Here is a 14,382-nt window from a genome sequence, read left to right as displayed (position 1 = left end):
ATCTTTGCTACTAGCGCTTTATAATAGAAGTCACAGAAATCAGTGCATGCCCACAGGTATACATATAAAACTCTTTGAGTTGCTCTTTCATTTCATGTATTATTTAAAATTCTAAGTTGAATGTAATAAAGGCTGCAAAGTTAAAGCCCAATATTCATTTTGAAACACTCGGTAGACTTGTTTATTACCTTTTTCAGTCAGTTTATTCACGTAGTAAAATCACAGCTGGTACTTTAGTTCTATTTGTTAACAACGAAGTAATTTAGGAACCGGTAATAACTTGAGTCGCCTGAACTGACTTTGTAACCCTATACATTGGAGGTTAATGTAGCCTAACTCACAATAGCAATTTGTAGCATATCCGCTACTTGTGAATACAGTAATACATTCCTTAATAAACACTAGCAGCATTGATACCAAACAAACATCTATCTGTCAATTGTTTATAAAAGGAAGCACTGGGAATCCCCCAGTTTCTAGTTAAAAGAATACATTTTTGCCCTTCTTGCTACCACTTTCACCTGCTATTGATCTGGAGAAAGTATTGTCATACAGGCAGCAATATGGTGACGTGGAGAGAAATAAATACAACAATATTTGAAGGTAAAATTACCGGTCCTTACTTTAAAAATACCTCACCTTCTGTAATTGCCTTGGAAATAAAAAATGCTGGACTTCGACAGGTCATAAAAGAGATGACTATTATTTGGAAATGTATAAAATGAACATAGACTATATAATTAAATAAGCACCCATCAAAAAAAATTTAAAGCAAATCAGATTCTTGGGAATTTTTTGAGTTCATTTTAATAATTGTGGAACTAATAACTGGTACAAACTGTGTTTGCGAAGCACAATTTCGGCTGGGATCTCAACTAGTAAAATTCGCTGGGTTCGAATGGGTCGATCAGCTACTGCTACAACTAGGTTAGACATATCTGAAAAGTTGCCTTTCGATATGGTCCAGGTTGATTAAGGTTGCCCTAGAGGTCACCTCAGCGGCAGGCAGACTGGAATTACGGGAAGTACCCTTATATTCTTTGCCGAATCTTAGTTGAACTACCTTAAAAGGAGAAACACACACTTAATTGTTTCGTCATATATATATATATATATATATATATATATATATATATACTGCATTAAACGAACTGCATTAAATGTTTGTATCAGTGGAGTTGTGAATATTTAAAGCACCTTCTCATTTAACAGATTTCACAAATTTGAGTCATGTACCACCAACCGATAATTTATGGGCCCAAAATGTGCGGTAAAGTGTAATTCTTACTTTAAACGTTACTAGTATTTACTTGGTCGCGGTACTGTTCCAATACTCTTGATACTGGTGAAATCTTTGCGGCGATTTTAATATTTGTCGCGATCTTGATCACTATTATGCGTCCGTTTCTCGAGGCTGTCAGGGTAGAAGACTAACACGTGAGCCCAATCCGTAGCTCGAAAACTCGCTTTATCGTGTACCACATGTCGTGCGTGATGCTTCTAAGCTCCTGAGCAACAGCAAAACATCGGTTTAACCGGAGCGTGTACAAGCTAGTACGTGTCAGCTAACATAGCGTCCTATCCGGTATAAACGGTAGGCCAGCACGAACGAACAGCATTTTATTTTTCGCTTTCGAATGTGCTTGCTGGTGTTCCACTCGTCGATTATTTAGTGATTTATCAAAGGAAGTTCGCGGACTCTCCACTTCGGTACGCGCCTCGATGTGTACAGTACAGAGGGCATTCGCTATCGCTGTCTGTTGGTTTACGCGCGTGAACTAGCTTTGTTACTGAACTTTAACTGTATGTGACACACTTGTCAGGAGAGGTTGTAACGTTGCTGATCCAACTGTATCTATTTCAGAACTGTTTGTGCGATCCAAATCATCCATAAAGACAAACGTAACTAGCTTCGGAATCGCTAAGAGCGAGAGAGAGTTCAATTTTAATACCGATGACAGATAACGCTGTACAAACTTATCGCATTAAAATCTCTTATTTCGTTTATGTGTACGAAACCTGCCAGTAGTAGTGTAATCTGTTGTTTGCCACACATAGTAATATTGTGAAGAAAAAGTATTAAGTAATTTAAATTAGATGTAAATGCACACTTGAACGCTTTTACATCCACTTTGTCAAAATACAGTTTGTTTCATTTCAAATATAATTGCCCACACGAGGAAAACGGATGCTGCACCATAAATACTACAATGTTCAGTATTATATCCATCCTCAGCAATTGTAGTCGTATATAACGAAATGATCAGCAACCAGCTGCCATAAAAGAAATTTAATTTATTTACCGGTTTCGGGCACTTAGTGCCCTTCTTCAGAGGGTTACACGTACCGCATTATTAGTGGGTGTCAACAATAAGATGTATACAGAAAAATTCCATGGTCCTAAAAATATACAGAAGCAAGTGATAGAATAATGAATCCATTAATGGCTTGAGTAGTGTATTACTTATTGCTCCTGCATATTTTTAGGACGTTGAAATTTTGCTGTATGCATTTTATTGTTGACACTCGCAAATAATTCGATAACTTCCTGATGAAACTAGGAAAGAAATTAAATTTCTTTTGTGCAACTGGATGCTTATTATTTTGTTATATTCTACAAGGTTGTTCCTGTGGTTAATAATATGGTAACATTTTGCACTATTTCATGTGAAATGTCTTTTTTTGCACAAAACACGGAAGAATTCCGTATTTTCTACAATTTATACCCGAATACCCCTGAAGGCCGACACCAAATCTCCCTTTACGGTCCATAATCTAGCCAGTGCGCAAAAATATATTGTACATGATTCACTGACACTGGAGCTACAATTTTCTTCTTCTTTTGGACTTCTTGTCCCTAGTTAAAGCCAGACTTGCTCTTCCCGGAATGGATCAGACCGTTTGCAATGTTCCAAGTAAGCATTCGCTAACATACTAGTACCATAACTGACCTTCAAGACTTCCTCATATACTGTGTATAGGCAGTTTTCAAATGGTTCAAGTGGCCCTAAGTACTACGGGACTTAACATCTAAGGTCATCAGTCCCCCAGACTTAGAACTACTTAAACCTAACTAACCTAAGGACATCACACAAGTCCATGCCCGAGGCAGAATTCGAACCTGAGACCGTAGCAGCAGCGCGGTTCCGTACTGAAGCGCCTAGAACCGCTCGGTCACAGAGGCTGGCTATATGCAGTTTTCAACGCACAACAGAAAACAGCACTACAAAATCGAAAGAAACAGCTAAACCTGTAACTGATGCTCACGTAACCTTACAAGTTATCTTCAAAAGACGCACGCTATTCAGTAACATTTCACCAGAGACGACAGAATACTGTTGTATATGACGAATTAAATGCTGTGTGCAAGCGCTGTTGCCCAGTCAAGGACCAAACTTGAAACACATTGCAGAAGACAGTGTGGAATTTTGATGTTGCTCACAAGCAAAATTTATAAATGAAGGTTTTGGGCACTGCTGTAGACCGTGGAGATACTAAGCGACGTCAAATAAGATTTTAAATATCATTCATTAGTGAGTTCGTTTGATGGTGAGGTAGTGGCGCCACAGTAATTAGTTTTCCTGCTTTTTGTAAACTTAGTGCTGTTACGACACCACGCATATCAATGAGAGATTACTGAAGAGTTTCGGTCAACCCGTTGCTTTTCTCCATTGTTAGAATTTCCTAAGATTTTCCAAAACGCGATGGTCAGAACCTTCATACCTATGAATGAGCTAATACTATATTTATTTATAGTGAATACTCGAAGTTGACTAAATGGTTGGGACATTTTCGTAAAATGAAAATAAGTAAATAACTAGAAAACCGTTTCCAATCTAAAATCGTTTTTTTTGTTTAAGATACACAATGCATTTAAAGCCCTGGAGGGATATTTTCAAGCGTGTAACTACAATACTTCGTTACTTTCTTATGTATCAGTTCATACTGGCTGTGTTAAGCAAGTCCAGATCAATGAGAATGTCATACAAGTATGAGAACAGAAAGTAATATGATGAAAGAGTACTATCTACTTCAGTCAGCAGATGTACTGACTTGAGACTCAATTAGATCTTTAAGATTGTGAAACTTTTACAGGATCCAGTGAGCAGTTTGAGAGAAATGGTTACTTTAGCCATAAATATCCGATTAATTTGCGTTGCCCAGTTACGTATATTTTCTCCTGTTATATAAAACAGGGCAAGGAATGAGACGTCTTAAGCGTAAATATAAATGTATTTTACATACATGTCTCTGAAGTTATCTATACAATACAGAAAATGATTAAAGTATTTTTCTTGCTTTAGATATTTTCTGTGTTTCTGAGCTGATCAGCGATTGTCCAGATTACATCTCTGGACTCACTTCTAACCACATGTATTCTAAACTTGGATGGAACTTCTTCACACGTTCCAGAATTTCACGTATGTGTCTCCCTTTATCGTCTATAGCGTCATCCCCAAAAGTGAAGCAGACATTATTATTATTATTATTATTATTATTATTGTTATTATATTAGTAGCAGTGGTAATAGTATTATTTTAACTCAGACAGAATTCCTTATGTCTACCACCAAATTTCTCTAAACATAAGTCATTTACCTAACGCCTTTACAATCTGTAGGATCAGCACTGTCCCCAGTCGCCACTGAGACCGTCAACTTGGCTCTATCATCGTTGTCATTTGTTTCATTTTATTCTACATGACACCCCTCCACACTCGAATCCCATCCAAAGGGTGCTAGGCGTGGGCGCTTCACAGAGCAGCGCGGTTTGAGGTGCCTTGTCACGGATTGCGTGGACTCTCCCAACGGAGGTTCAAGTCCGCCCCCGGGCATGGATGTGTGTGTTGTTCTTAGCGTAAGTTAGTTTAGATAGTGTGTAAGTCTAGTGACTGATGAGCTCAGAAGTTTGGCCCCTTAGGAATTCACACACATTTGAACATTTTCACATAAAACAGGAAAGTGGTATTTATGGCTTATCTGTTTATGATTAGAATACCACGAAGGAATCTGTTCGCAGATCAGAACTATTGAAAATACTGTCACTGAGGCTACTATCCTCTCAAATCCGGCAGCAGGAGAGGCTCTCGTATCGAATATACGAATGATCCGAAGCGAATTACACATTCGTTTTAAGCTACTAATCAAGATTTCGTTGGCAGTAATATGGCTCAGTCGAAGAGGTGGAATTTTACATACCCATTCCATAAAGCGGTCACAAATTAGTGTAAAGTGATTTTCGTCTCAAAGAGATTAATTAACAGGGGCAGTGTAACAAGAAGAATTATCGGTGTTCCAAAAGCAGACTTTGCCCAACTGGCCCCGTATCGTGTACCTCCAAGACCTCGCTTCCTGCCACCACCATACAGCAGCGCTACCCAGTCGCTACTGGAATACTAGTTGTTCTTGGTGTTTAACTGTTCCTACTAATACAGTCGTTAAACCGGATATCCTGGTAGACCAGTTTGGGACGTCTCTATGGAATGGAGTCATAAAATTTCACTTTGTTGTTATGGTCTTCAGTCCTGAGACTGGTTTGATGCAGCTCTCCATGCTACTCTATCCTGTGCAAGCTTCTTCATTTCCCAGTACCTACTGCAACCTACATCACTTTATAAGTAACTTCATTGTAATAGGTAAGAAACCGAAGATCTTTGTTTACAAGGGATCAGCATTTTTTTGGATCGACTCATGCTACACAATGCAAAACGCAACTGCAAATACACTACTGGCCATTAAAATTGCTACACCAAGAAGAAATGCAGATGATGAACGGGTATTCATTGGATAAATATGCTATACTAAAACTGACATGTGATTACATTTTCACGCAATTTGGGCGCATAGATCCTGAGAAATCAGTACCCAGAACAACCACCTCTGGCCGTAATTACAGCCTTGATACACCTGAGCATTGAGTCAAACAGAGCTTGGATGGTGTGTACAGGTACAGCTGCCCATGCTACTTCAACACGATGCCACAGTTCATCAAGAGTAGTGACTGGCGTATTGTGACGAGCCAGTTGCTCGACCACCATTGACCAGACGTTTTCAATTGGTGAGAGATCTGGAGAATGTGCTGGCCACGGCAGCAGACAAACATTTTCTGTATCCAGAAAGGCCCGAACAGAACCTGCAACATGCGGTCGTGCATTATCCTGCTGGAATTTCGAATGAAGGGTAGAACCACTGGTCGTGAAACATCTGAAATGTAACGTCCACTGTTCAAAGTGCCGTCAATGCGAACAAGAGGTGACCGAGACGTGTAACAAATTGCACCCGATACCAACACGCCGGGTGATACGCCAGTACGGCGATGACGAATACACGCTTCCAATGTGCGTTAACCGCGATGTCGCCAAACACGGATGCGACCATCATGATGCTGTAAACAGAACCTGGATTCATCCGAAAAAATGACGTTTTGCCATTCGTGCACCCAGCTTCGTCGTTGAGTACACCACCGCAGGCGCAGTACACCACGTCAAAGGTAACCGCAGTCATGGTCTCCGAGCTGATAGTCCATGCTGCTGCAAAAGTCGTCGACCTGTTCGTGCAGATGGTTGTTGTCTTGCAAACGTCCCCATCTGTTGACTCAGGGATCGAGACGTGGCTGCACGATCCGTTACAGCCACGCGGATAAGATGCCTGTCATCTCGACTGCTAGCGATACGAGGCCGTTGGGATCCAGCAGGCCGGCCGGAGTGGCCGTGCGCTTCTAGGGGATACAATCTGGAGCCGAGCGACGGCTACGGTCGCAGGTTCGAATCCTGCCTCTGGCATGGATGTGTGTGATGTCCTTAGGTTAGTTACTTTTAATGAGTTCTAAGTTCTAGGCGACTGATGACCTCAGACGTTAAGTCGCGTAGTGCTCAGAGCCATTTGAACCATTTTTTTGGATCCAGCAAGGCGTTCCGTTTTACCCTCCTGAACCCACCGATTCCATATTCTGCTAACAGTCATTGGATCTCGACCAACGCGAGCAGCAATGTCGCGTTACGATAAACCGAAATCGCGATAGGCTACAATCCAACCTTTATCAAAGTCGGAAACGTGGTGGTACGCATTTCTCCTCCTTACACGAGGCATCACAACAACGTTTCACCAGGCATCGCCGGTCAACTGCTGTTTGTGTATGAGAAATCGGTTGGAAACTATCCTCATGGCAGCACGTTGTAGGTGTCGCCACTGAATCCAACCTTTTTGTGAATGCTCTGAAAAGCTAATCATTTGCGTGTGACAGCATCTTCTTGCTGTCGGTTAAATTTCGCGTCTGTAGCGCGTCATCTTCGTGGTGTAGCAATTTTAATGGCCAGTAATGTATTTGCTGAAACACCAGAGAAATAATCCTGACGACTCCTAGGGGAGGCAGCCGAAACAAGAAAAAGTTGCATAATTAATTTTTTATTTGTTTTCAGGTGCATGTTTACTGTCGTGTTTATATTCCGTGCACTTCACTACCGTAGCAAGCCGCTAGAGGAGAAGGAAATGGCGCAGCCTAACGATAGTGTAGCGGTGCCACTTTATAAAGTAGTTTTAGTGTGAATTAGCAGCAGTGGATTGCAGCCGTACCCGTAGGTCAGGCGCGGGATTCTTGATAGTAAGTTTATGCACTGTGGTGCGCCTGCTTAGCTGGATGGTAATGTGCTTGCCTCCCATGCAGCGGACCCGGGATAGATTCCTGGCCGGGTTGGAGACTTTTCTCCGCTCGTAGACTGGCTGTTGTGTTGTCCTGATCATCATTTCATCCTCATCACCGGGACGTGAGTCGCCCAAAGTGGCGTCGTCTGAAATAAGACTCGCACTCGGTGGCCGAACTTTCCCGGATGGGGCCTCCCGGCCAGTAATGCCACACGGTGATTTCATTTTATACACTGTGAAGTAGCACAGGACGTCGGGCCGTCATGGACACGAGCTCAAGAGTTGACGATCGGCGTGCTCATTGCGATAGCGATTAACGCTTTCTGGATGCCACCGTCGAAACAGTGCACTGTTGCTAACTCAGTGTGTGTCAGTACGTGAGTTAAAGAGGCGTATTCCGAGAGAGGAGGACATTAAACCCTGATCTCCTAGTCCTCCTCCTCCGACAGAGGACCACAGTTCCCGTATGTGGCGGGATCATGGTTCGACCCACTGAGTACGCAAGGGATTTGGAAACAGCCAGCAGCAGACCATATCAGGCCTTCCAGCAGCACGGTCGACTCCTGCCCAGAGGCAGTGGTGTCGTGTCCCGGCTGCTGCAGAATGCATCCACCCAACAGCAGCCGCCTTCCGCCATTGCGTGGAGCGGGCCGGCGTCGCGCGAGTACTAACAAGGGAACCTCCCCATCGCACCCCCCCTCAGATTTAGTTGTAAGTTGGCACAGGGATAGGCCTTGAAAAACTGAACACAGATCAATCGAGAAAACAGGAAGAAGTTGTGTGGAACTATGAAAAAATAACCAAAATATACAAACTGAGTAGTCCATGCGTAAGATAGTCAACATCAAGGACAATGTGCGCTGAGGAGCGCCGTTGTCCCGTGGTTAGAGTGAGCAGCTGTGGAACGTGAGGTCCTTGGTTCGAGTCTTCGCTCGAGCGAAAATTTTACTTTCTTTATTTTTCGCAAAATTATGATCTGTCCGTTCATTCATTGACGTCTCTGTTCACTGTAATAAGTTTAGTGTCTGTGTTTTGCGACCGCACCGCAAAACCGTGCGATTAGTAGATTAGTAGATTAGTAGTGCCTCTCCAATAGGAACCGAAAACATTTGATCGCAAGGTCATAGGTCAAACGACTCCTCCACAGGAAAACACGTCTGATATATTGTATACGACACTGGTGACGGCATGTGCGTCACATGAGAGGAATATGTTGTCGACCCATCTAACTTGCACACTTGGCGAATGGGTAAAAAGATTCTTCTACCTTGCATGATTTAGGTTTTCTTGTTGATGTGATAATCACTCCCAAAAAAGTGATGAAAACATAACAGTTTGTCACATAAACTGCAACAAATGAATGCAACAGTTTCACAGTCGCACAGTTTTCTCTGTGCTCTGTCAAAACATATGTTTTTTACGTTTTCAAATGTTTCCGTGTGTAGACCGTCAAATCTTGCATATGTCCAAGAAAATCTGAACATGTCCCGGAATTTTGGAGAGCGAAGTTGATTATGTGTTAGTGCCTGAACTTTGATAATTGTCTGAAAATAAAAAATTAAACTTTTCACTCGAGAGAAAATTTGAACCAAGGACCTCTCAAACAGCAACTGCTCACGCTAACCACGGGACCACTGCGCTCGTAATCTCAGACGTTCCTTGATGTTGTCTACCTTGCACATGGACTACTCAGTTTGTATATTTTGTTTATTTTTTTCATAGTTCCACACAACTTCTTACTGTTTTCTCGATTGATCTGTGTTCAGTTTTTCAAGGCCTATCCCTGTGCCAACTTACAACTAAATCTGAGGGGGGTGCGATGGGGAGGTTCCCTTGTAAGTGAGCACGGCGCGTGGCCGCCATCGAAGCGAGCCTCGCTGTGGGTTGTCGCCACTGGGTCACGGGCAACGGGGCTGGTCCTCAGCAAAGCAGAGCGACAAAGCTGCCAAGTATGGGAAATTCGATGTGAGCGGGACAGCGGACACTTGTGCCACTTGAGGCAAAGAAAATAAAATGCTCACAGATCTCCACAGCGTCTCTCCGCACCCGTGAGCTGCCCTGTGCCCCATTCCACAGCCTTCACTCCAGAATAACCATGCCTCTGCGGACTTCAATAGCGTACCGTGCGAAAAATCAGTTTGTGCATTCGAAGGGGAACAATGCACCAACAATCCTATTCAGAAATCTCGCCAAACGGAGGCAGTAACGAGAGAGTGAAAAGATTAGTCAGGCCAGTCCAGAAGACGTTTAGTGGCCTAATCACCGTAGTTGCGTGATTGGTGTATCACTATGAATCAGAGCCAAACGGGAAAACCAAGGAGTAGAGAGACATCGATGCACCAGCGCCGAAAAGCGTTAAGACCTAAGCATCGTAGGGCACCTTTGGCTGTGTTTGCGTCTTAGATGCTGTGGTACTAATAGACTTTGCTAGTAAACAGTAAACCATTACAGATGCATACTGTCAAAAATTCCTGATGAAGTTACTGGAAGGTGTCAGGATGAAGATGCGAGACAATCGGTTTAGGAGGTTGTTTTGCTTCACGACAATGCGCCAGCCGTTTCTGTACAGAGCAAAGTCACTCTTGCTGCTTGTTTCGACTATCAAATTATTTTACTTAAGCCCCATCGCCTTTCCCCGCTGTTTCTCCTGCCTTGCCACACAGTGACCTCTACCATTTTCCTCAAATGAAGAAACTATTGTTTGGCAGACATTTCCACAAATAAATCAAGGCGAAAATGTTCCTGAACAGCCAAAATGCAGACTTCCATAATGGTCTCCGCCACGTCATCCGTTACTGGAAAAAGTGCACAAGGGTGAGAAGGACTCGCACTCTAAGGGTACCGTACAAACTTCGTTATGTGTACAGACAGTCCTATACGTTTTACTGACTCAGTTTGCGAGTATCAAAACATCTACATGTACATCAAAGTATATACTCGGTAAGTCACTGCACTGCGCGGGCGAGGGAAAAATGATTGTCCATCTCCCTCCGTACGAGCCCTAATCTCTCTAACCTTATTTCCATGGTCCCTGCGCGAAATGTACGTTGGGGGCAGTAGAATCGTTGTGCAGTCAGCCTTAAATGCCAGTTCTCTAAATTTTCTCAGTATTGTTCTTCGAAAAGAACGTCGCCTTCTCTCCAGCGATTCTTAGTTGAGCACTCGGTAATACTTGCGTATTATTCGAACCTATCCGTAAAAAAATCTAGCAACCTGCCTCTGAATTGCTTCGATGTCTTCTTTAGTTCGGACTAGTGCGAATCCCAAACAGTCGAACAGCATTCGACAATGGGTCACGCCTGTGTACTACATGTGGTCACCTTTACAGGCGAAGTACACTTCCCTAAAATTCTCCCAATAAACTGAAGTCGACCATTCGCCTTCCCTACTGCAATTCTCACTTGCTCATTCCATTTCATATAGCATCGCAACGCTACGCCTACACAATTAATCGACATGACTGGGTCAAGCAACACAGTACTAAAGCTGTACTCGAACGCCACATGTTTGCTTTACCTACTCCTCTACATTTACTTACATTTATCTACATTTACAGTTAGCTGCCTTTCATCACATCAACTGAAATTTTTGTTCACGCCATATTGCATCATCCTGCAGTCATTCAACCTTCCCATACATCAGAGCACCATCAGAAAAGACCGGCAGACTGCTGCTTGCCCTATCATCAGATCAGTTATGTGTGTAAAAAGTAACAGGAATCCTATCACACTTCGCTGGGGCACGCCTGATGATATGCTTCTCTATAATGAACATCCACCATCGATGACAAAGTACTGGGTTCTTTTCGCTTTCAAGGAAATTTATTATATTCGAACTTAGAATATGTTCAACGGTTCTGCAGCAAACCGATGCTAAAGATATTGGTCTGTAATTCTACGTGTCTGTTCTTTTACCCTTCTTATATACAGTAGTCACCTGAGCTTTTTTTCCAGTCGCTTGAGACTTTGTCCTGGTCGACCGATTCGCGATGAATGCAAGCTAAGTAAGGGCCAAAGCCGTACATTATGCTTTGTAGTACGTGACATAAGTGGGTGTATCTTTGGATTGCATTGACTTGGAAGTTTAAATTTTTTACAGTGCCAATTGACCGTAGACCTTACTATTTAGTGTAAATTTCAACCGGATAATTCAATACCTTACTGAGAAAACGAGGTCTTAACAGGCGGAAAGAGTTGTAAAAAATGGTTCAAACGGCTCCAACCACTGTGGGACAAACATCTGAGGTCATCAGACCCCTATACTTAAAACTACTTAAACCTAACCAACCTAAGGACATCACACACACCCGTACCCGAGGAGGGATTCGAACCTGCGACCGTAGCAGCAGCGCGGTTCCGGACTGAAGCGCCTAGAACCACTCGGCCATAGCGGCCGGCCACAGAGTTGGACAACAAAGCGATTGTATTCAGGTTTCGTTTTTACTAACTGAGGTATGGAATCCTAAAAATAGGGATAACCGTGTCATACTAAAGGCTGAATGCAGAGGGAAGGACAGAATCATTAAATTACGGAGCCGCTGCTTTTGATGCAATAATTAAAGTTTTATTCTTTACATTTCTCATTACGGTAATCCATGGGTGTAATTTGAGCCGTTTTGAGGCTGATTTTTACGAGAAGTTTTCTGCTTCTAACATTGTATAGTTCCACAAGTGACACTCTTTGCTTTTAACTTAATATTTATCAAATAGAAGCAGAGGGACGTGCACGCTACACAAAGTGATGAAAAAATGGTGCAAATGGCACTGAGCACTATGGGACTTAACTGCTGTGGTCATCAGTCCCCTAGAACTTAGAACTACTTAAACCTAACTAACCTAAGGACATCACACAAATCCATGCCCGAGGCAAGATTCGAACCTGCGACCGTAGCAGTCGCGCTGTTCCAGACTGTAGCGCCTAGAACCGCTCTGCCACTCCGGCCGGCAAAAAGTGATGAAAAACTAATGTTGACCTACTGTAACTGAGCCGCCAGCTTCCGAAACGCCCCGTGTATCACAAACAAAAAACAGAAATTGCGACTGCAGCAGACATATCACACCCCATTGTAGCATCTGTAATCTAGCCTGCAGTTTTTGAAATGCTCCTTGTATCCCAAACATAAAATAGAAATTACAACTGTAGCTGCACGTCTCTGCTGTTTGATGTACATCATTTGCTGCGTTCTGTAGACTGTTTGATGTCTGCTGTATGCTGCCTACTGTCTGCTGTTTGCTGTGTGCTGTTTGTTGTATGCTGTTTGCTGTTTACTGTATGCTGTTTGCTGTCTGTTCTTTGATGTATGCTTTCTGCTGTATGCTTGTGCTGTTTGCCGTATACTGTTCGTTGTTCGCTGTCTGCTGTGTGCTACGTGCTGTTTGCTGCATGCTAGTGACACACCGTCGGTGCCGTTCCTGCCTGGCGTGCCAGGCGTCCCCGGCACACCGTCCGTTCCCGGCCTGCCGGGCACCCCGTCCAGCCCGTTGCGGCCGGGCAGCCCGTCCAGGCCGGGCTCTCCGGGCACTCCGTCTCGGCCGTCCAGCCCGGGAGGACCTGCAACACACAAAACAGGCCGACATATACACGGGTAACAGCAACGTACACGTGAGGAATACTTCTGCAAGCAGACCACATGATGATGATGATGATGATGATGTTTGGTTTGTGTGGCGCTCAACTGCGCGGTTATCAGCGCCCGGGACCACATCATATCAGTATTATTGTGCTTACAACGCAACACCAGTTATTCAGAAAGCCCAAGGTGGTGTAAGATACTTGAAACAGCTATAAGCTGGGCAAAGACGAGTATTATGAGGGATCGGTAAAGTTTTAACTATCAACCAAATAAAATAAGTTACGTTATTGTTATGATCGTTTGTGATATTTATTTATGTTGTACTGTAGGGAAGAAAGAATGCATGCCTTAAGTCCTTAATCGAAGGACTTTTGTTTATCTCAGATTATAATTGTTCCCTGTTCATCCTCTGAAACACTGTGCTGTGTCCTTGCTATAAAATAGCAACATGCAATGCCTTCTACTACAGGTGCCTTTTTTGACTTCATTTGGTGGTCTGTCAAATTCTTCTGGATCACGTTTCCACATCTCATCTTCATCCAGTCTCCGCGTTTATTTCCTTTCCTTCCATATATTCCTGCTAGTTTTGAGCCTTTCCTTCTCTGCTTAGCAGTTCTCTGTTGTCTCAGCTCGTGACGTTCATACCTCAGGTTCTTATTTCTACAATGATTAATTCAAGTTTTCTCTGAGCTGTGTCTATCTTCCCCACGGCCAAGTACTTTTCTACAACTTTGCATTTCCTTTCAGTCTTACGAAAAAAAAAAATGGCTCTGAGCACTATGGGACTTAACATCTATGGTGATCAGTCCCCTAGAACTTAGAACTACTTAAACATAACTAACCTAAGGACATCACACAACACCCAGTCATCACGAGGCAGAGAAAATCCCTGACCCCGCCGGGAATCGAACCCGGGAACGCGGGCGTGGGAAGCGAGAACGCTACCGCACGACCACGAGCTGCGGACTCAGTCTTATGTTTTAGGCATGAATTCACTTTTGCCACACCATTTTCTATATTGGTATATTTTATCCTTTCATTTACATTATGTGATTGAAAGTATCCAGATCCCCCCCCCCCATTTATGTAATGCACATTGGCCACGAGATGTCACGACAGGTGGACCCGCCGGTACGAAAGGAGGTGGGAAGCATTGTGTTGTCAGCAGAGA

General features: G+C 43.3%; 1 protein-coding gene across 1 annotated transcript in view; it reads right to left on the bottom strand.

Annotated features, from left to right (window-relative positions):
* The window catches only part of LOC126088406 (uncharacterized), a 992,980-nt gene that overhangs the window by 451,718 nt on the left and 526,880 nt on the right, over positions 1–14,382 (bottom strand). Inside the window, exon 7 of the mRNA XM_049906546.1 lies at positions 13,037–13,189. Within this exon, the coding sequence (XP_049762503.1) occupies positions 13,037–13,189 (153 nt within the window). The remainder of the gene's footprint in view (positions 1–13,036; positions 13,190–14,382) is intronic.

The sequence above is a fragment of the Schistocerca cancellata genome, chromosome 6 (assembly GCF_023864275.1).
Source record: "Schistocerca cancellata isolate TAMUIC-IGC-003103 chromosome 6, iqSchCanc2.1, whole genome shotgun sequence".
NCBI classification, from domain to species: domain Eukaryota; kingdom Metazoa; phylum Arthropoda; class Insecta; order Orthoptera; family Acrididae; genus Schistocerca; species Schistocerca cancellata.
Note: the sequence above shows the minus strand (reverse complement) of the source record. Positions and strands in the feature narration are given on the sequence as shown.